At 50.3% G+C, this 21,052-nt stretch overlaps 1 protein-coding gene across 1 annotated transcript in view; it reads right to left on the bottom strand.

Annotated features, from left to right (window-relative positions):
- The window catches only part of PPM1L (protein phosphatase, Mg2+/Mn2+ dependent 1L), a 68,146-nt gene that overhangs the window by 10,958 nt on the left and 36,136 nt on the right, over positions 1-21,052 (bottom strand). The window contains exons 2-3 of the mRNA XM_082766759.1: positions 9,553-9,723; positions 1,047-1,208 (exon numbers count right to left, since the gene is read on the bottom strand). Of these exons, the coding sequence (XP_082622885.1) occupies positions 1,047-1,208; positions 9,553-9,723 (333 nt within the window). The remainder of the gene's footprint in view (positions 1-1,046; positions 1,209-9,552; positions 9,724-21,052) is intronic.

The raw sequence follows: 21,052 nt of genomic DNA, 5'->3' as shown, positions 1-21,052 counted from the left end.
CAGGTACGCAGCTGAAGCAAAGCGAGACCAAGATTTTCCTACTCCTTCTCCTTAGGATCTGTAAACTTTTTATGTCCCTTTGGGGAACTTACATGACCTTGGGTCTCTGTGTAGCAGCAGAAGAATCGCACTGCTTTCACGCTTCCTTGGTGATAAAAGCAAACCGAGCAGGCAGGCGTTTGACACGTACAGGCATTTATACTGGTGTGGGCACACTGATAACCTGCAGCTTTTAAAAATGCTTTATGCTCAGGGAAAAATGTGTTATTTCCACTTTACAGATGAAGAATTTGAGGCAGACAAACAATGCATCTCTAGAGGCAACGCTCATCAGTAGGTTTAGCACTTTTTTCTTTACCAAATAATTCCCTGCTGCAGGCTGCTGTGGGAGCCACACCAAAAATGGGTTCAAAAGAGGCTCTGACAAACTCGTGGAGAATTGGCTGTTAAACTCGATGCTCCAAATGTAACTGCTAGCCCAGGGGGTCGCTGAAGTGACAGGGTAAGCAAGCTAGGAAGATTCATTGTGGAAGGATTACTGTTTCTGGACTGCTGCAACATACATTTGTGCTTATTAACAGCGATTATATGGGAATGAAAAATAGTTGTAAAGAATTAGATTCCTGCTCTGCTTAATTTAGCAACTAAACCTCGCTGAGGTTCAGACCCAGCCTCTTAGATGAGGGCTGCTGCCACGATGTGGCTGTGAGGTGCCTGTAAGGGGGCTGTGTCAGAGGGCTGTGTGAAGGGGCTGCTGCTGGTTGTTACTGTGCTATCAGGGGATCGCAGGGGCACTGGCCAGGACGGCGCACTGGCTGTTGCAGATGAAGGCTGCTCTTCTTACTCATCAAGGCAGAGGCCAGTTGCTTCCATTTGTCTGCACCGTGAGCCCCTCCCAGCAGAGCCGAGTTAATAATGGAAGGGGTTTTCTGCTGATTCCTCGCTCTGGTGCTCTCGGTGTCTCACAGGGGAGAAGGCTGCATTACTGACAGAGGAGAGAAAATAAAGATGAACCCTCAATCCGGAGCACAAACGCTGTAACTCACCAGCTCTTTTAATCCTCTTCCTCTCCTTCAGCTGGTAGGGCTTGTGGTCGTGGGACAGGGGGATGGCGTTCCCGTCCTTGTCACACAGCACTCCCCGCGAGTCGCCGACGTTGGCCACCGTGAGCTCTTTATCCGACAGCAGCGCGATCAGACAAGTCGTACCTGGGGAACAGCAGAAGGCAACGGGAAGCAGAAACCATTACAGATTACACAAATATCTGCAGTTACGCTGCAAGTTTTCTCCAATATATATCTGCAAATTTGCTTCAGATATCAGTGCCGGGGAGCAGGCTGTCATCACAGTGGCAGCTTTCTTCTAACGCTACTTACGTCTGTTAGATTTTCTCTCTTATCAGCTGCTTTTACCGAGTCATTCCCTACTCAGGCTATCTCACACTGTTGTTGTTTTTGGCCAGACGTTACCCTGCGTCCTGCTGCGGTGGGCACTTAGCTTGGCATTCACTGCCTGCTTCTGCAGGTAGGCAACTGGGGGCGAGGCTGAAAATAAACTCAGGGGTTTCATGCTCAGGTAGGAAAAATGACTAGCAGGAAAGCGTTCTTCAGATCTGTGATTTTGGGGAGGGGCTCAGTGGGAAGAGAGGTTTCCAGTCTCTGAGCGCCGCCTTTTCCTGATGGCCAAGAAGAGCAGCAGGGGACAGCAGACCTGCTAAAACTGCTGCTGGGAGGAAGGCTACAATCTGAAGGATGTTTTATTGAAAAAAAGAAAATGATTTGACATTGTTAATTACTTTAACCTTTAAACACACAGAGCATTTAGTCAGTCATTGACCACAGGCACAGTACCGTCAGCTAAGTGGCAGGGAAACACTGGAAAAAATGGGCAATTCTCAAGGTACTGACACCAGGGGTTTGGTTTTCCTCATTCAACTGATGCGGAGCAGAGCGGATGCCATTAAGAACGTGCCTTTTGTACGCTCTGATCTTGTAGCCAGTGTGATATGAGCTGCGTTAATGAAAACTCCAGCTAATAGAAATACTCCTGCACCAGCTTTGGTGTCGCAATTCCATTCGTATGTTAGAACAGAAAGATGACAAGTGACTGAGGTTTGATACATACACCCATAAACATTAAAAGGGAACGTTGCTGACACGCGGGTTTCATTACAACGCACTCCTGAAGTTATGGCTCACTTCTTACAACAGGCACTCCAGCATCCTTCACCAGTAAATGAAATTCATTTCGTGGCTGCTTTCTTTTCCTTTTACACGATCGAGGGAAGCACATGGCTGAGTTTTCACCTCTGTTGTTCATTTCCATCTAATTATTCATTAACACGAGGCACCCACCCTTGCTGCGTAGCAGAGACTGACAGGGAAAGTGGCACCAGCTGGGCAAGAGATGGAGATGGGCAGGATGCGAAACGCTGCTCCAACACGGGCTTCTTTGATGTCTGCGTGGCTCTGCCAGGAGGGAGGCAGAGAGGAATCCCTGCGGGGGCACAGAGGGCACGAGCAGGGCCCTCGGGCAGCAGCGTGCTGCAGAGCAGTGCGTCTGTGTGTGTGGTTTAACCCAACCAAGAAGCAGCTCTAAGGAGAACGCCGACACCCAGATGTGCCAGCACAGCCCTGGGCAGCTGCCTGAGCTCTGGTTTTGCCCGCAGGGAGCTCTGCTCGGGCCCAAGCCCACGCTGTTCCCCTCAGCCTGAACTCCCACGGCTGCAGCTTGTTGCGGTGCTGCCCAAAACGAGAATGAAGAGCTGAGTCTTGCCGTTCCCGTGTCAGTGGTGGAATATCCCACGGCTGGGATAAATGTAACAGCCAGCAATAAACAATTTGTTTTTAGACGCGCTGCGTGCTGGGGAATTTATTTTTTAACTTAACGGTCTGTCTCGCACAGCTTTAAACCAAAAATCCCTTTTCAGAACACAGGCACACACAGCGATTATTTTGTGCAGTTGGCTGATGCTTCGCAGACCCAAAGGGGCACAGTTTGGTGCCAACCCCTGCCCGCTGCACAGCCTAACGGCCTGGAAACTGCAGGACCCAGAGGAACCCGGCCCCAGGCTCCCCCCAGGCACCCCAAATGCAGGGCTCCTGCTGCCGGGACACCCTCAGCACAGGGGAGAGCAAAATGAAGAGCCCCCTCCTGCCCTGCAGAGCGCCAGCAGCACGGGGCTCGCTGCTCGTACAGGCAGGAGAGGGACTCCCACGTGTCCTGCTCAGGGAAACACCGCCAGGAGCACGGCACGGCCCCATGCTCGGGCAGCACACAGCTCCACAAGCAGTCATTATAAAAAAGGTGACTTTGCAGGCAGTCTCCGTGGATCTACGACCTGCGTGTACGGAAGAGGGTGAGAAGCTGAGCCAGGAGCCAGCCTGCGATGTGATTGATGAAGGATGAAGCCCGCACTGCTCGGCCTGTGCCGTGCTCTGCCTGGTGGCTGGGCCAGCGCCAGGCCCTGACCCCCCGGTGCCAGCTGATTTCACTGTTTTCTTTTCCAGCTATTTTTATTTCAGCCGTTTAACCTTGTGCAGAGTTAGGAATTGCTGCGCTCTTGTCAGTCGCCTCAGATGTAACGCGAGTGCACAAGGGAAAATTCCCAGCAGAAAGGGCCCAGAACTGAGCGCGTGGTGGGCCGCTCCCTCGAAGCAGCTGCCGGAATAGTGCCCTGCTGGGCCATTTAAAAGGAAAACCACCAGAAAATGTAAAACCTGGAGTACGCTGCCTGCACAGATGGGGTGGGGCAGGAGGGCAGGCTGGGGGCAAGGCAGCAGCGCTCCAACACGGCCTCGAGCCAACGGTTTCTTGAATGAGTCTTGTACAGGGAAATAAAAGCAATGAGAAACAGAGATACAGAAGGAGCTGGAGGGGCCTGGTGAACAGAAATGTTAGCCAGGGGGGGTTTGGTGCCCCCACATGAGGGGGTGGTTAGGTTCACGGACGTGAGATGAGGCAGCAAGGAGGGCAGGGCAGGCTCCTGCCTCCCACTAGGGTTAGAAGGAGGCAGGAGCAGCGAGGTTACAGCACCAGGACCCTGTAACGCCGCCTTCGTGTGCCCTGGGGATGAGCCACCAGCTGCAACCCGAAGCCATAAAAATAAATTCATTCTCCACTGCTTACCTACCAGGTAAGCAAAGATCAATCAGGCAGCAGACATCCCTGTGTCATCCGCACCGGGGCCGCGAGGAGACCTCACAACATCCATGCAGGATGAAAATCCTTCATCAAGGGTGTTGCGGCAGGCCGAGCTAATTGTGCTCATTAGCGCTCCTTCGCCCACTGCTCCTTTAGAGCTCATTCAAGTGTTGAAATCGTTTACAATTGCTCTCAGCAAAAGCCACACGGATTAGAGAAAGCGTTACTGCAATCTCCAAACCAGCGCCCGGTTCTGCCCCACCACCGGGATGGCACAGCCTGCCACCCTCACGGCACCCTTCCAAACCAAACCTGCATTTTTAAGGTGCCCGACTGCCTTCCTCCAAACTTCTTGCACGGTGGCGGGGGCCGAGCAGAGCACCCAGCACGCAGACGTTTGTCCTTGAGTCCCCTTGGCGCTGGTGTTTCCTCCGAGCGAGCGGTGCCTGCCTCTTCCCATGGTTAAATAAATCCTTCTGCAAACATCTGCGCTGCAAAGCACAGGCCTGAAAATAACCTTTCTGAAAAATGCGAGGTCTCAGAGTTTCTTAATCATCTCAGCATCACGTTTTTTCCCTACGATTAGAAGAATGACGTATTTTAAAACAGATGAAAAGAAACCCCGTGCTTACAGACCCGCAGAAATCAGGTTTAACCTCTACAATCACAGCTCAGCTCCCATCCTGAGACGATCCCTACCTGCCTGTGCGACACCGCTTCAAGATCTGGTGTCTGAAACAACAGAGAACTGCTTTGTGCTCCCGTTCAGCCCTGTCCTGTTCTCTCCGTTAAGCCGTAAGTCGGTACCAGCACCCGGTGCTGCTCACCCCGACCACACCAGGCTCAGCTACAACACCCTGGGATGTGCCCACAGACTGAGAGACTCAGATGCTGTCTCTCCATCACAGCACGATGAATCCCTCGTCCTTGTGAACAATCACCCGAACGCAGGAGGAATGAATCTCCAGTTCTGTTCTGAAGTCCATTTCTTGGCACTGCTGTGATATTCAGTTTCACCTCGGCACCACGCCCAGTGGTTGAATACATCAGAAGCAGAAATACCCACCAAGGGGATGCAAGGAGCCTTCCAACCCCCGAGTCCTGGCGTCAGCAGCAGCAAAAATTATTAATGCGAATCTGGACGAAGCTGTGAGGTTTTCACTGGGCAAGACGAAGGCATTGCCTGGAGAGGACAGCACCGAACTGTTCCAAGGAAGAGCAGGATCAAACATTTTAAACAAACCAAAGCCACATGGCTTTACGGCAGGATTTGGGCACAGCCTGCTTAGCTAAAATTTGTCTCTAATTCCATCACATCGTCTGGAGCCACTACCAGGGCTTCCCAAAGGTTCACGCAGGAAGGTGGCTGAGTTTCAGGTCTGACTTTTATCAGTAACACCAACTGCAACAAAGGCCTGGGGCTGCCCTGGGGAATTCACGCCACGCACGTCCTTCAGGTGCCAGCCTGCCCGCTGTGTGTCAGCTCCCAGGTCATTCAGAAGCCGTCCCTCTGGTGGCTGCCACAAAATATTTCACGAAGACTCGTGCAGAGATGGGATGAGGTCAGTGGTGATCATCAGGCTCTCGGGGTAACAATTCTTACTGAGCTCCTCTGACTCTGCCAGTGCTGGGCGCCTGCTCAGGCTGGGATTTAAGCCCTGGGGAGTCACCGCTGCTGAAATTGTGCTCAGCCGTGTCCCCATGGACCAGCCCCATGTGTCAAGGAGCAGCCAAACACGTACCAAAAGCAGACTCCCAGAATTTTAAGCCTTTTTTTTTTTTTTTTAAATAACATGGCTGCAGCAAACCCAACAGATTTCTTCCTGCATTTGTAACGTGCACGAGCTATCGTGTGATAGATACCACGGTGAAGATAACTTACTGTAGCTTGACTGCGATGTAGAACGATGGCTTTACCTGATCAAACTTCTTGCAGTGGAAAAAAATGATGTTTCCCCAGCAAGGTGTTCATTCTCCCAAATTGCAGCACGTATTCCCAGAGCGCCCACACTAACCTGGACATTTGTGGGAGAGAAATGGATTCACCAGCCTACTGGGGTGAAGTTGAACCTTGGATATTCTTGTTTTTCTGTCCAGCTGCCAGAAGCAGCCAAAGCTCCTGGGCCGGGACCTGGGCAGACCGGTGCCAGGCTGTGCCTTCTTGCAGATCCTGAAGCCAGAACGAATCCTGAGTCCTGGATTTATGCTCAGGGCTGCTTGTCCCAGAGCCCAGGAGGCACAGAAACCCAGCCTGGGCTTCTGCAAGGCACGGGAACAGAGGCTGAGCAGGAGAATCGATTGAATTCATCACCCACCCATCGTGTGCTAACTCCTGCAGGGTGGCAAACACCTCACGTGCCGGGCATGTTGGGTGCAGGCGGAGCACAGAGCACAGACCCCACCTCACTCAGACGGGCTGCAGCACGCCATAGTGCTAATGGGCGTGTTTTCTCTCAGCAGAAAATAAATTCTGTCACTAAGACGGGAGCATTCGGGCACTTTGGGACGTGAGCTGCTAGCGTAAAACCACTCCTTACGGAAACAAACTGCTGACACGAGCAGTTTCACTCATTCAGTGGCACTGAAAGATGGGCTGGAGGAGGAAAAGGTGAGCAAAGGGCTGAAAATGGAGCCATCCACGACAAGGACAGCGGGGACAGCTGCCTGTGCTCCTGGCTGCCGAGCTGGATTCCCTGGCTCCCTTTGGACACGAGCGCTTCGTGGTGAGGCAAAATGAAATTTGTCTTTTTTTTCTTTGTCACCCGGGGAGAGCGGCCGCCCGTCACAGCACGAACTATCAGCGGATCTCCCAGCAGGCTGGAGCCAACTGGCACGCAAGAGCTCAGTGCCAAAATACCTTCAAATATCCCAAAATTTCATTTGTCCAGCAGTCGCTGACCACCCCAGAGAGGGGAGATGCCGTAGGTAGGCGGAGCAGGATTTACATCCAACAGCGCTTCTGAGGGAGGAAAAGATCCTGGCCCAAAACTACCCCAGCCGCAGCGAGCCAAGAGCGGCACTTTTTAAACGAAGGGATTTAGAGATTAGGAGAGGATTTGTACCCATCTGTCACGCTGGGCCTGCTTTCATCTTACCAAGCTTTCTTAGTCAAACTTCACTAAAAATCTTGTCAACATTTGACTATTTTTAGATGAACGCCCTGCGTGTGGTAGCTCTGGGACCCCGAGCTCCTGACAGGGAAGATTTAGAGGAAGGCGTTAGGGCGTCCAGCCCTCCGAAGCTGCACGTTGTTATTAACATCACAGCCATGCTCTAACGGCTCAATTAACAGGCACAATCGTACCAGAAGCCCAGGCTGGTTTAGCACAGCTCTGTTTTCACCTGGGAAATGGATGCAGAGGAATCCTACACGCAGAAAAGGCATTTGTGACCTCTGAAATGATGGAGCGAGGACAAGGAACAGGAGAAATGAGTTCAGACCCATTTGAGAAGTGCTTTTCCCTCCAGCACACCACTGACTACAGCACCTAAGTACAACACCCAGCAGCGTGCCTCCGAGCAATCAGCCAGCTCAGATTGAGGATTTTAGTTTACAACAAGGCACACTTGCTGTTTGGGACATGTGTACACTGAGACCTTTCTAAACTCGGTATTTACGTAGCTCCTAATTTCTACATCATTGTTTTATTGTGAGATATAAATCCCCAGCGTGTGTTTGGAGCAGCTTACTCTTTATTTGCTCTGCACAAACACGCAGTTTTCCATAAAGAAAAATGCTTTCTCCTTATCCTGACAGGAGCTGGTAATTTTCTCCCCTGTACCCTTCCCTTCCTAACAAACTCCTATCAATCAAACTGACTACAGAAATAAAGGGACCGAACCAGCGTGACCGAGACAGATCTGCAGGAGCCACCGGGCTGATAAATTTTCTGTTCAAAATATAAACAGAAGCGACGGAAAGGAACAACTTCCAAAGCTTGTTTTTTATGCATCATTAAAAGCAGGAGGTACCTGATGAAGAAGACAACCCGTGCCCATCTGTTAACCGTGCTGTCCTTCAACAACTCACACGACTCCGAGCTCCTTCAGCACAGGAGCACACGAGTGGGCTGCAAACGGCACCGCGAGCTGCCTGAGAGCTCCTGAGATCAAAGGAGTTCAAGAGAATCAGGCTTATTTACTGGGGGAGAGCATGAACGTGGTTGATAAAGGACGAGAGCACTGTAATTACTTCAAGTTCCTAAAGCTCACAGTCCTCTAAGCACCCAGAGCACGCAGTCGGCAAATGGCACTTTAAGTTGCTGGAGCGTTTGAGATCAAAGTAGCTTAAGAGAACGATATCGATAGTGCGGGGGAGGCTGAGCAGGAGGCTGAACACAGCTGGGAAGTGGTTGCAGCATTTTAAGCAGTTCAGGCCACTACAGCCTAAGTCCAAAGTAACAGGAGAAAACGCCACAGGCTGGCTGCTGCTTGGCTTTCCAGAGCTGGGCTAAGGGAGATGAACTCAGAGGATGGGGATTTTAGCAGGGCCATCTAGCAAGGGCCAAACAACACGGTGATCCCCTTGGAAGGGTATCTAGCAAACGTGAGCTAAAGGGGATGAAAAACCTGGTTACGAGATTTAGGCTTCTGGCTAAAACAGCTGGAAGAAAAACCTTGAGTTATGCTCAGAACGGTTCCCAAAGGGCACCGCAGTGCCAGCTACGGCCAAAGGGAAAACAAAACAAGAAAGTACCAGGGACTAAGAAAATCCAGTCACTACCATGAATATTAATTGAGTGGTAAAACTTCTAACTGTACTTTTTGTAGTAAAAAAAAACAAAACACGTTTTTTCCTAGTAGAAAGTGTTAGCTGCACCTAAGAAAGCCACCACATACCTAGACTGTCAAGGCACAAATACCAGAAGCGAAGAACCCCGTAACTGCACTACTTAAATGCCTCCAGCACTCCACCAGTTGTCTATTTTTGACTACCCACACCCATCACGTCACAGTTAGAATTCAGATGCCGTGACTCCCCAGTACACTCTTGGCTAGGCAAGTCCAAAACTAAGTCGTGAAGAACCCAGTGACGTGCAGGACGTGCATCTAACAAGAACATTGTAACAGGCTGCAAAATCCTTCCAAACTGCATTGTGTGGCTCGGTCACACAGCTCGCAGAGACAATGCAAAACACATGGCTCCAGCACCAACATCTGTAGGTTACAAAGAGCCACGTGTTGGTACAAAAACTGTCCTTTCAGCTATTTAGGATGCAAATCACCAAAGTGGATTTTTTTTTCTCCTAAATTAACCTGATTTTAGGAGAAAAATGTTTCACTGAAGCACCCCAAACCTTTAAGGACAGAGTTCAATTTGCCAACACGAGCCCTAGGAGTCTGAAGAACATCTGGAAGTGGGCAACTTGTTTTCAGTAAAGCCTCACTTAGGAAGAAATAAAACCATACCTGCTTCATCATAGGATACGGTCAGTTTTTCCAGCATTTCTCGATCAATTGATAAAATCTGCTGTTCCAGGATGGTCTGATAAGACAGCACGCTGTTCTCCTTGTCCTTCTCATAGTCTTGCAGGTGTTGCTTTAGGACTTCAGGCAGCCGGGACTTCACGTATTCTGCTGCTGACTGTAGAAAAGAAGCAAAGGTTTAACCAGGACCTTTTCTTTTTGAAAAGCTTCGTGCATATCCAGAGCACTTTTTTTTATTATTATTTATTTTACAGCATTTTCAAATGTGACTCCTCACAATAAATACTCGAGTACTACCAACTCCAGTATCAGATGGTCAAGAGGAGTCTCTTCAGCTGCTATGGATACATAACCGGGTTAGGACAGGAAGCCCCACATAAATCTTTAATAGCATTAAAAACCAACCTACAGATACACATCCAAAGATAGAAAATTATTCCTTTTTTTTTTTTTTTTCTGTGACTGCTCAAAGCCGTAAGAAAACAGAAATTAACACAAGGTGGCATGGTTGTACCAACCTTAGGGAGTCTTACGCAGAAAATGCAGAGGGCGGTGAGCACCAAGGGCTCCTGCCCCTGGACAGTGGCTCCTTGCTGCCTTTCCAGCAGCGATACAAACCCAGCTGGGCAGGAGGGATGCGGCGAAGGCTGCTGCCCCGTGCTCTGCCCTTCCTGCCAACTCCCAGGCAGGAGAGAAAAATGAATGGCGAAAAGGTTAGATTCATCCAGGGAGCGGCCACAAGTTGCCCTGCTCAGCAGCACGCTCTCCTGGGTTTATATTTAGTTTTCCAAAGTCAATTGCTGATTAAATTTCAACCTTAAAATATCACTGAAGTTGTGGTCAATTTATCTGCAGGCTAAGCCACGGGAGACGAATGAAATTATTGTAGGGAAAGCAGAGGAGCTCTCCCCAGGAGCACCACACAGCCCCCGTTACAGTTAAACCAGTTTCCTTCCCAGGGAAGGCCCAAAGAGGCGCTGGGTGCAGGCCTGGGTATTTCGTGTTCCTCCAAGAAGAGGTTTTGCTCTGCACAGGGGCATTTGGGGCTCTCCCACTGCCTTTCCACAAAGTCATTTCAGGATTAAATCACAATTTTGGGAGAATGTACCAAAAACGTGGTCTTGTTCACGTAGGGGGCTCTGCGCTCTGTGCCCGCAGCAGTCGGGGCAGCTCATGCTGAATAAAAGCCACGTGAAACACAGTAAAATTTCCCTGGTTCCCTCATAAAACTGCGTGTCTGTTTTCCCCCTGAAGCTCCCTTCTCCAGCTGAACAGAAGGCTGACTTTAATAGCTCCATTGATTTTCAGGTATTTCATTCGGCCACGGAAAGCTACTGCTTTATGCTGTGTACCTGCGAGGTAATACACTTGCAGAGCTGATTCACCAAAAATCACATTTTTCTCGAGTTACGGGGAAAAAAAAGCCTGTACAAAACAAAAAAATCACATCAGGAGATGCTGAAACCCCTCCCTGTGCAGGAACCCAGGCCTCACAAGCCCCCACGTCCTCATGTAACTGCCCCACTTGCCCGCGTTTCTCAGCACTCACTGCTTTACCTCGCTGCATGCAAGTGGCGATTTATACCAAAGGCAAAGAACTGAATCTCACGACAGCACAGGGGAAGAACGCGTTAGGAGGTGGTTATCAAGATCAGGTAGTTTCCAGCTGGCTGGGCCAGACGGCATTAATTCAGCTACAGCTGGCCCGCTGGAACAAGTCCCTTCCCAGCCTCTATCTTCAAAATGCAGAGGGGGGTAAGACGCTGTTTGGAAAGGGTACGTGTAGGGGCTCCTTTTAAAATAGCATAAAGGAGGAGAAAGAGAATTACAGAGCAGTTTGTTTGCGCCTAAATAACGGAACAAAAGATCAATTGATTTCTAGGGATGAGAGAGCAGCAAGATTTGGAAGCCACAGAGAGCGAGGTGCTTCTCCCGGGGTTTATGGAGATGTTCATGTGGTTTGTAGCAGCTCTGTTCTGGGGAGCAAACCTTCCTTTCAGCATGCCTGTGCTCAAAAGCCTCAGCACTGCTGATACATCATCAGCCCCAACACAGCTTTGGGAACCCAGAGCCTTTTGTGTAAATGGGGCTGCAGAATCCCATGCAGATTGAACGTTTCAGAGATGTCCACGACCACCACACACGGCCAGCATCCCTTCTGACCCGCCAGGTGAGCTGGTTGCTGCCAGGGCAGCCCCAGCTGCTGTGCCACCGCCACTGCCTCGTTTGCTCCTCTCCAAGCTCCATCGTTTCATGGTCATGGAAACAATTTCCACCAGAGGAATGTGAAATATGTACCGAGCCCCCTTGGGATTCCACATTCTGCGTACTCTTACACACATGCTTCGGGACTTACATCAACCACCCCAAACCCGACCCAACCCCACACTCGCTTCTCACAGCAGCGTGCCCTCACCTTACACCTCACCCCGCCTCCAGGCCGGCTCCATGACAGATTCCTGCTTTAAGCAGAGCCCAGCACCTTCACTCCCACTTCACCTTCTTTCCACACCGAGCAACCCAGCCACCAAGCTTCAGGGGGTGTTGGTGACACCTCGGTCCCCTGCTGGGCACTCAGGACAGGAAAGCAGCAGTCAGGGGATATTTTTTGCAATCCCATTGATGGGAGCTGCACTCACACAGGCAAACCACCTCCTCACCCTGTTCGTGAGGAGGGGTTGGTGGGGGCTGAAGGAGATCCAAAAACTCTGCCCCGGACCCAGGTGTGCCCCTTACCGGAGTGCAGGAGGCCCAAATCTGGCATCTCACGGGGCTGATGCTCTCCTCCATCAGCACGAGCCACAAATAACTCCTCTGAAGTCAGGGGAATTTTGCTAAGGCAAACCCCTTGGAAAAAGGACACGAAGCTATTAATAGCCATTGAAAAGGAAAACATGAGAGCAAAACATAATCTACTCTCGAGAGGATAATGCAGGATCTACCAACGGTGCTAGGACGAACGTTTTGCCCTCTAAAGCCAGGAGCTATTTAAAGAACAAACAGGTCGAAAGAGACTCCGGAATAACATTTTCCCATAGCCTAACTTTTGGTACAAGCAGCCTACCAGTTCTCTTTCAAAGTGTTTTTTCCTCCGAAGGAACTATTCGAGCAAATAATTTGCTATTGATCAGCCTGGATCCCAGGAAAGCCGAGCTCACCATGTGAAGCAAAAGCACGCCTTCAGCAGCGATGCAGGACTCAGGAATCGCTCCCAGGAGGCTCAACGAGACCCGACCCGACACCCACCACTATTATTTTGCAATCCACGCACCGCGTATCGCCGTAGCAGGAAAAACATCGGCCTCACAAACATCTTTAGCTAATCAGCAGCTCCAGCATCACGAGAAAATTAACCTGATTCCGAGGAGATGCATAAAGTTCAAATTAGTATTCGCCCTGGATTGCCAGAGAGAGATGAAATCCATAATTACAGTAATCCACAGCTGCTTCCACTGTAGAAAATAACAAATTGCCCAGTGAGAAGCGGTGTCCGTGAAACGGAAAGAAAAGGCCATCTGTTGTGGAGCTTCGCCCTGACTTCATGCCTCCAGCACGGAGAGCTCCATCCCCTCGGACACGGGATTTATGGCTCCGAGCAACGCAAACAGCACCAAGCAAAGAGTGACAATAAAAACGAGGAGCGATGATGATTTACGGCTTTAAATTATGCATTTGAGCTTCTTCCCTGAGACAGCGCTTGTCACTCACTTCTTAAATAGAGGTATTTAAACGTCCTCGACCGAGCAGCAAGGAAGGCAATGCGCTGTGCAATGCAGAAATCAGCCCCCTGCTCCGCCGCCCACCGCCCCTGCTAGGCACGGGGAGGCACACGCGGTGCTGGACGGGGCTCCTCGATCCAGGACCTGGATCGGAAGAGGTGAGGATAACTGCAAAAGAATCATTTTCCATCTTCCGATGGGAGAAGGGACAGCAAAATCCGTGCTCATGTTTTTTTTTAAGAAAGAATTTTAATTAATTCGAATTAGCAAGAAGCACTCTGTGCTATAGGCAAGCGGTCACTCTGCAGCTAAGGACCAGGACTCAGGGCAGGGAGGGGTTTGTTGGAGATGACACCGTTGTTGGCAGAGCCACGAGGAGGGCTTCCGAACCGGGCCGTCTAATTAAAAGATGAATTTTATCAAAGCAGGGAGAACATTACGATTATCTCGTCTGACATCTCAAACCAGGAGGAGCACAGGACCGCTCTGTCTCATTGCTTGAAGAAGTCATTTAGAGAAATATCCAGCTCTATTTGGGAGGCAGAGGATCTTCCACTGCCCTTGAAGTTAATTACCCTTCCTGTTAGCGGGCGATTTCACACAGCACAGAAACCTTCACATCATTTCCAGTCTGAATTTGCCATTAGCTCTGACTTCCAGCCACTGAATCGAGTGAAATGTCTGCTCACCTGCACTGCTCTTTCTCATGCAAATGCACGCAAATTGATCCCATCTCCCCATTATCCTCCCATTGATAAACCAAATAAATGGAGCTCCTGAAGGCACTTTATTTTACGTCAAGTTAGCGTGAGCGTTTTCTGATCTCGTGGTCGATCCTACGGTGGATGTGCTGCCACTTAGAGAGGGTGAAAATGTTCCCAGGTAACCCATCAGGATGACCATCAGGATGACACGCCGCCAGAAGAAATCCAAGCAAGAGTGGATTAATTTTATTTGGTTGGCATCAAACCCAGGATTTATTCTGGTTCTTTAGGCAACTGCATCCATGCACCATAAAGCAATGTTTAGTAAATATATTAAGAGCAATAAGAGGAGCTATTACCCTCATATAAGGAAATGCATTTGGACCGAAACTGCATATGAGCAGACACAAATTCTGAATCCTAATTGTGCTAGGAAGGCAATTATTATTCACGTCCTTTTTAGGAGAAAAATTAAAATGAGCAGGGAAATTAAACTGAAAATTAGCCCCAGACAAAGCTGTGATTTTAATGCTCCTGCTAGGCTTAACAAAGAAGCTGCAGCTTATTGTGAAGGGCTTGTGCTTTGCTCACCCTGGAAGATGCACACGGAGAGACACAAGGGACAAACAACGACAACTTCCACGTCCACTTGGCCGTATCTGAAGGGCATTACCAGTTGGCGTATCAATAACGTCTGCACTTGCCAAAAGGCGTGACTGAGCTGGTGGAACACTGCAAGAAGTGTTTGAATGAATTATTAAAAAAAGGAGGAGGAATGTCAAGGCTTTGCCTGAATTTTCTGATAATTGGTTGCCACTACAAACATAGAAGCAACCAAATATTAAAGCAAGAAACAATTAAAAAAAAAAAGGTTTTAAAATGCATGCAAATGCTCGGCTCCTACCAGTTAACGCTGCAGAAAAATCTGGGTCCCAAATTGCAATTTATGGTCAGAAGAGATTACTAAAAATAGCCGCCCATACAGCTCCAGCAGCAGGGACTGCGCTTGCTGAAGACCTGCCAGGAAGGATTTCATCCAACCCAGAAGAACTGAAACATTTGCTTGTATTGCTATAATCAAACCTAAGCGATGGTGGATCAATTTTTTTTTTTTTTTATTTTTTTTATGTTGGCATAAAACCCAGAAGCAACAGAAGCAGAGATAACGCTGAAAATAATGGCTGAAATATCATTAAAACAACTAACTTTACGAGGGCATCGAACTGCTCATTTTGCAAGCTCGGCATCAAGTGCTTCTTTGATACCGAAAGCGCCGGCGTTTTGTGTTTTACTGAGCTCATCAAGTTCCACACAGAAGGAGAAAAAAAAAAAAAAAAAAAAAAAAGTTGTGCAAAATGAAAATGAGGCTGTTGTGTGCAAGCCCTGAGAAAATGGTGTTTAAAACTTGGTGGCTGTAACCCCGCATCGGTACAGACGCTGCAACGAGTGCCTTCATCAGCTATTAAAGTGCCTTAAAACCACTCCAGAGGGTTTCTCCAGGTATTTCTGTGCAGATGCTTTTGCAAATAGCGGCAGGTTGTAAGATGCTTTATGGAGAATCACTTTTACCCAACGCCTTTCATTCTGCTGCTTTAGTTTAGCGAGAAATGTATTTATAGCCTATTAGACACAACTAAATAGCAAGAGGCTTTCTTCTTTCTCTGACATTGTTCTCTTTCTCCCGGCAAAGGAAGAGTGAGCAGAGGAATATTTCAGTCTAAATGCTCTCTCCTGACTTAAAGCTATCACTCTCTGCCAAGCAGGAGTCAGCACAAGAATTAGAAAGATTCAGCCTGGGCTGAGACACTCTACGAATTAGCTCCTTACGCAGCAGACCAAGAAGATTCTTGCTTATAATTTTGCCCAAATTCCACCATCTGGCCAGAAATTTATGATCTATTTTAGATTCCTACTCTGTAAGAAAGAAAAAAAATAGTCAAGGCAATCCAGTTCACCTAGAGAACATGAAGGCCACATTTTCCCCCAAGAACTGGAGTACCTGCAGGGCTCCCACCGCTCCTGCCCACAGCTCCCAGTCCTGTGCTCCCGAAACACCTCTGCCAACTATTCCAGTCCAGTTTCAAAGCTGCAAAAAAGCTGAATGAGCACAAAATGGACAGGAATTCTCCAGTAACATCAAGTACTGTTTTACCTTGCATGGTCCCAAAGCACCTTAGAGATGCCACAACCACGAAGAGCTGCAGTGGCAGGCAGCAAGTCAGGGATTTGTGCGTGGCAGAAGAGCCCTGGCCGGGAGCTGCCCCGTGACAGCCACCAGCCAAGCCCTGCCCCGCTGAGGCTCCTACCAACCTGGATCTGCCTGCTGCTGGAAGCAATCCTTCAGCTCTCACTCTGTGTTAAGAAATCGCATGAATAATTAGCCCCAGGATACATCCGATACTGCGATGAGAAAGAGATAAGAATGACGATAAAGGATTTCGCTGTGAAAAGAAAAAAAAAGCATCAGCAGGCGCAGAGCCTAAAGGTCAACCCAAGGCCCGGGGATGTGCTCTGCTGTGCCGCTCGCTCAGGGGCTCGGGGGATTACTGAAGAGCTGACAGCACCGCAATTTGTTCCAGCCCTATTTACGGGAGCCCCCACTGCCTCTTCAGAAGCTGCACCAAGCGGTGCTCACGCACAGCGAACAAGGAAAACGTGGCCACGGAGTCCTGTAAACGATTCACCACAGGCCCGCTGCCATTCTCCTTTAGCCGCGTATATGGAAATTAAAATTTGTGGAGATAACGACTTGGAGATTCGATGAGCTCTGTTTAAATGCAATTACAGACCTTTCGCTTGTTCTCTCCTCGCCTCAGCTCTGTAGGGGCCCACGCTGCACAGAACGAGTACGGGGCGAGCAAGGGGAGTGCTGCATTCACCCTTCGTGTAAAGCTGATCCAACGCTGCTCGAGAAGAGTGAACTTTTGTCTCCTCCCCACATGTCCCAGCGTAACACCAGCCCCCGCCAGGAAAAGAGATTTCTCCTGCCCTGTTCCCGAAGGTCTTCTCCAACCTAGGTGATTCTGTGACTGCAACGGGCTACAGAGAGACCAGAAATCTGACAACTTTTTGGTAGATCAGGAGCTGAGGAGGAAAAGACTGGCTTCAGGCACTGCACTCAGCCCCCACGGCTACGGAAAGCCTCCTTGACTCGGGATCCCTCGCTTTGTTTGCTCTCTCATCTCTCAGGCTCGGTACTTACAGGCACTGCTACATCTGCAAAATCCATCCGAATCACAACACCCCCTCAGCAAGCACACGCGAACCTTCCCGGGTGCAAAGAACTGGCAGCGAGCAGTCGTACAGAAGGCTTAATTAAACGGCACAGACTCCGAGACGGGGACTTCATTAAGGAGAAAGGCAGCTAATTGCCACTCATCAGCAAGGGTCCCGGTGCACGTTCATCCTCCAGAGCCACTTCTCTACGTGGATGCTGAGAGCAGGGTCCCCGAGAGAGGGGAAGGCAGAAATCAGGCCTGCAGCGAGGGGAAGAGAGCCTGGATGCTGCAATTTCTTCCCTCTAAAAATGGATGTGCTTTTACCAAAAAGGGAATTACTGAAAGCTCTCTTCATCGTGTGGTCAGCTCCTGGCTCACCGAGTCCAGGGAAGAGCAAGTACTGGGCCATGAGGTTAGGAAAGGGACAGATAAAACCCATGGCAGGGAGCAGTGAGTTAGAGTTTAAATGACAGGCTCTCGAAACGCAATTTAATGAAATATCATCCTACACAGTGAGTTTGTTTCCCTAGCTCGTTAGGACAAGGGGTTGTTAATGGCACTTATTACCAAGGCAGCAGGTCAAGCAGATTTCGGGCTATTTTCATCCCTGGACAAAGGGAGGAACGAGGGCCCGGCAGATGAAATCCTTCAGCCGAACGATTTGGTGCTGAAGCCCTGGGGGCACCACTTAGTGGGTTTTGTACCCCCACGCGTTCTCACACCGTGCTACACCCAAAGCGAGGCATTTCTGCAGCATCAGGCAGAGCTACGGCCCTGAGCAGGTTTCCTTCCACCCCACAGCAACCCAGCTTACGCCGTGAATTGGGACTGATTAAATGTCCGAGCAGCCCCTCCGTGTCACTGCTTCGCTTTGCAGTTCCTGCCTGTTTTTAAGAGCAGCCGCAGCACGGATTAAACGTCCGCGATACCACACTACACAGCTTCAGAGACGCAACTGGAAGTTATGCTGCTCTTGCATCAGAGCCTCCTTGAAAAAGCTCCTGGGCTGGAGAGATAACAGAGCGCAACTTTGATTTTCAGCCTTTTGTATCGCTCAGCGTGTTTGTGTATTAAAGGCACCCGGCCTGAAGGTTCCAGATTTCACGGTGAGCCTCGGGACGGCAGAAAGCACAGGAGCACAGACCTTGGGGCAGGAGCACACGCAGCAAGGGAACTGAGACAGCGGCGGCTCGTGGTTTGGAAAGTTCCCAGAAACATTCAGCCTTTAACTTCCACGAGGTTAACCAGCAATTTAACTAAGCCTAAGCCAACGTTTCTGAAGAAAAACGGTTTTCAGATGTCTTGTGACTGGCCCTGGTTTGGTTTCACCAGCAGTGGGGCCGTGCAGGCAGTGCCCCAGCATCCTGAGCGAAGGCAGACCTCGCTGCCTGGCTGCTGCGGGAGGGCTGGGAGCATTCCCCGGGGCTTTCTGCACGCTTCTCACGTCCTGAGCCGAAATCCGGGTGCGTTCCTCATCTTCTGGACCCCCTCCTTTCAGTCAGGATGCATCTCGTGAGGAGAAGAGCCTTGCTCAGATTTTTATCAAAAGCAAGAGCAAAGGCTGACGTGGTGGTTCCCTCTGAGCCACGGTACCCAGGCTGACGAGGAGCTCCCCTCCCGGCTGCTCTCTCCGAAGCCCACGCAGTGCCTGCCTCTGGTGAACCTCTCGTGTTCCTCCGATTCAGTCAGCTGCCAGCCTCTGAGGCACGGAGCTGGAAGTTGGCAGATCAAGATTATTTTCTCAGCACAAAGGGCTGCTAGGAAATCTTTCTTCTGTCGTCACTCAGCTTTTGATTTCTATTTTTCTGTATTTTTCCTCCCAAACTCCTAGGCACTTGATGTCTGCTCCAGACCCTCTTGCCAGATGCCGTGCCCCAGCTCCAGTTTTTCCTTCCCGTGCCATAGACGGGCTCTGCTAGCAGCGTCCTTCCCCGCAGCTCCTGGTGACCCCAAGCCCTCCCTGCGGGGCGCTGGCCCCATCCTGACCCACTCGCTGTCCCCACACCCCCTGCACCCGCTCGGGGCCAGCTGGAGGCAGCCGCAGCTGGAGGAGCAGCAGCAGGTTTGCCGAGAGGCATGAAGGAGCAGATGCATTTCGAGGTGCCATTTCCAAACACGCGGGTGCTGTGAGAGAAAACAGAGGTGCTGGGCCTGTGTGTGCCCCGACACCTCCTGGCTTCCCTGCCAGGAGCTTCCCAGTGCTGCCAGAGCTGCTTCCTTGAAACTGTGCCCGCTCTCGTGGCACTCCCTTTTCCTCCTGCTGCTGATTATTCCATCTGGATCCTTTCCGCAGAATCACTCCCATCCCACCTGTTATTTTCGGAGAGTTTCACAACGCTCGTCCAAGGGGAGGATCGGGGCTGCGGCTCGCTTCCATCAGCTGCAATCTTTATGCTGATCACTTGCCAATCTCCCGCGACTCTCTGGAGCTTTCCGAACTGAAACCCAAGTCTGACAGCTTCAGCGTTTACTTGTGGGTATCACACAGGATTGTGAGATAAAGTGGTGCATCCCCTTACCCCAGAGGCCAGCAGAACCCCGCTGCTCCCTGCCAAAGACCCATGGGAGGCGCTGGCTCAGGCTCGGCTCCGTGCGCTGTCCTCGACACCCGAACCATGCCCAAACCTTCTCGATGCCCCCAGCTCAGCCCCAAAGGCCGTGCTGTACGCTACAACCGCCCCAAAAGAGAAGAACCCAGTGGAAAAATCCCCTCCTTGAAGCATCTCAACAGATGAGGATGAGAAATGGGAGCAAATCATTTGGAGCAGGGAGCTGCTGGAGCCGAGGCTCTGTGCACGTGGGCTGCTGCTTGGCGGCTGCCGCTGAGCCAGACACAAACAGAGAAGGGAAAACAAAATGGGAAAGAGTCCCGGCGCGCTGGGGACGGCTGGAGGAGACGGTGCCAACACCGAGCAAAAAAGGATCAAACCGGATTTGGGAATGTTGTGGGTGTGACAGAAACCAACCTAAATAGAGACAAATCAGATACCAACAGGAAGCGGTGGGGAAAAGCCTGGCAGCCACACAGGGCGTAGAAGACAGAAACCGATCGGGGAGCCAACATCCTGGTACGGCGCCGCAGCCAAAGGAAAATGAGATCGCTTCGGGAAGATGATAAAGGTGAGCACCCAAGGCTGTGTGGCTGAGCCACAGCCACGGCTTGCACAGAAGTTTCCTGGTTAAAAACGGCGGTGGGTGGGCAAAACGAGAGGCATCGTGCGGCTGGAGGAACAGGGAGCGTGCCCGGCTCCGGAGACATGAGCTAAAGAGCAAAATATTTGATGTATTCCTAACCCTCGGCAACAAAACCTCCTCATTGTGCTGCAGATAACACAACAAGCCGCTAAAAACACATCTGGGGGAGTAATTTATACGCATTTTTCTAAACAAAGCATTTGAAGAATCGCATTCCTGGTGGGACGACATTTAAGGGAACGGCGTATTAATTACGGGCAGCAGAAGTTCATTAATTCTTTCTTAACTGCACGCGTGCAGGCGGCAGCAGCCAGGCGGAGAAGCGAAGCAGCAAGGTGCTCTACCTGCAGGATCCTTCATAAATCAACACAAAACCCTCTGCGTTTACACTGGTGAGCACAAAACGCGTTATAAATAGATTTGTAAAAAAACAAACCCTGAGGTTACGGGTTCTCTGTCAACAAGGAAGCACCACAAAGCCCTCCTCACGCCAACATCCTATCCAGGGCTTTGTTCGCAGGTTTATTTTAGATGGAGGGGGAAAATCTTCACAAGGTTCCCCTTTGATGTGTCCCTTTTAGAATTATCTTAAGAGGCTTGCCTTGGACACGGTGCTCATCCCAGCCGCGGACAGGATGTTTGTCTG

Source organism: Aythya marila (genome assembly GCF_965140915.1).
Source record: "Aythya marila genome assembly, chromosome: 9".
NCBI lineage: Eukaryota > Metazoa > Chordata > Aves > Anseriformes > Anatidae > Aythya > Aythya marila.
Note: the sequence above shows the minus strand (reverse complement) of the source record. Positions and strands in the feature narration are given on the sequence as shown.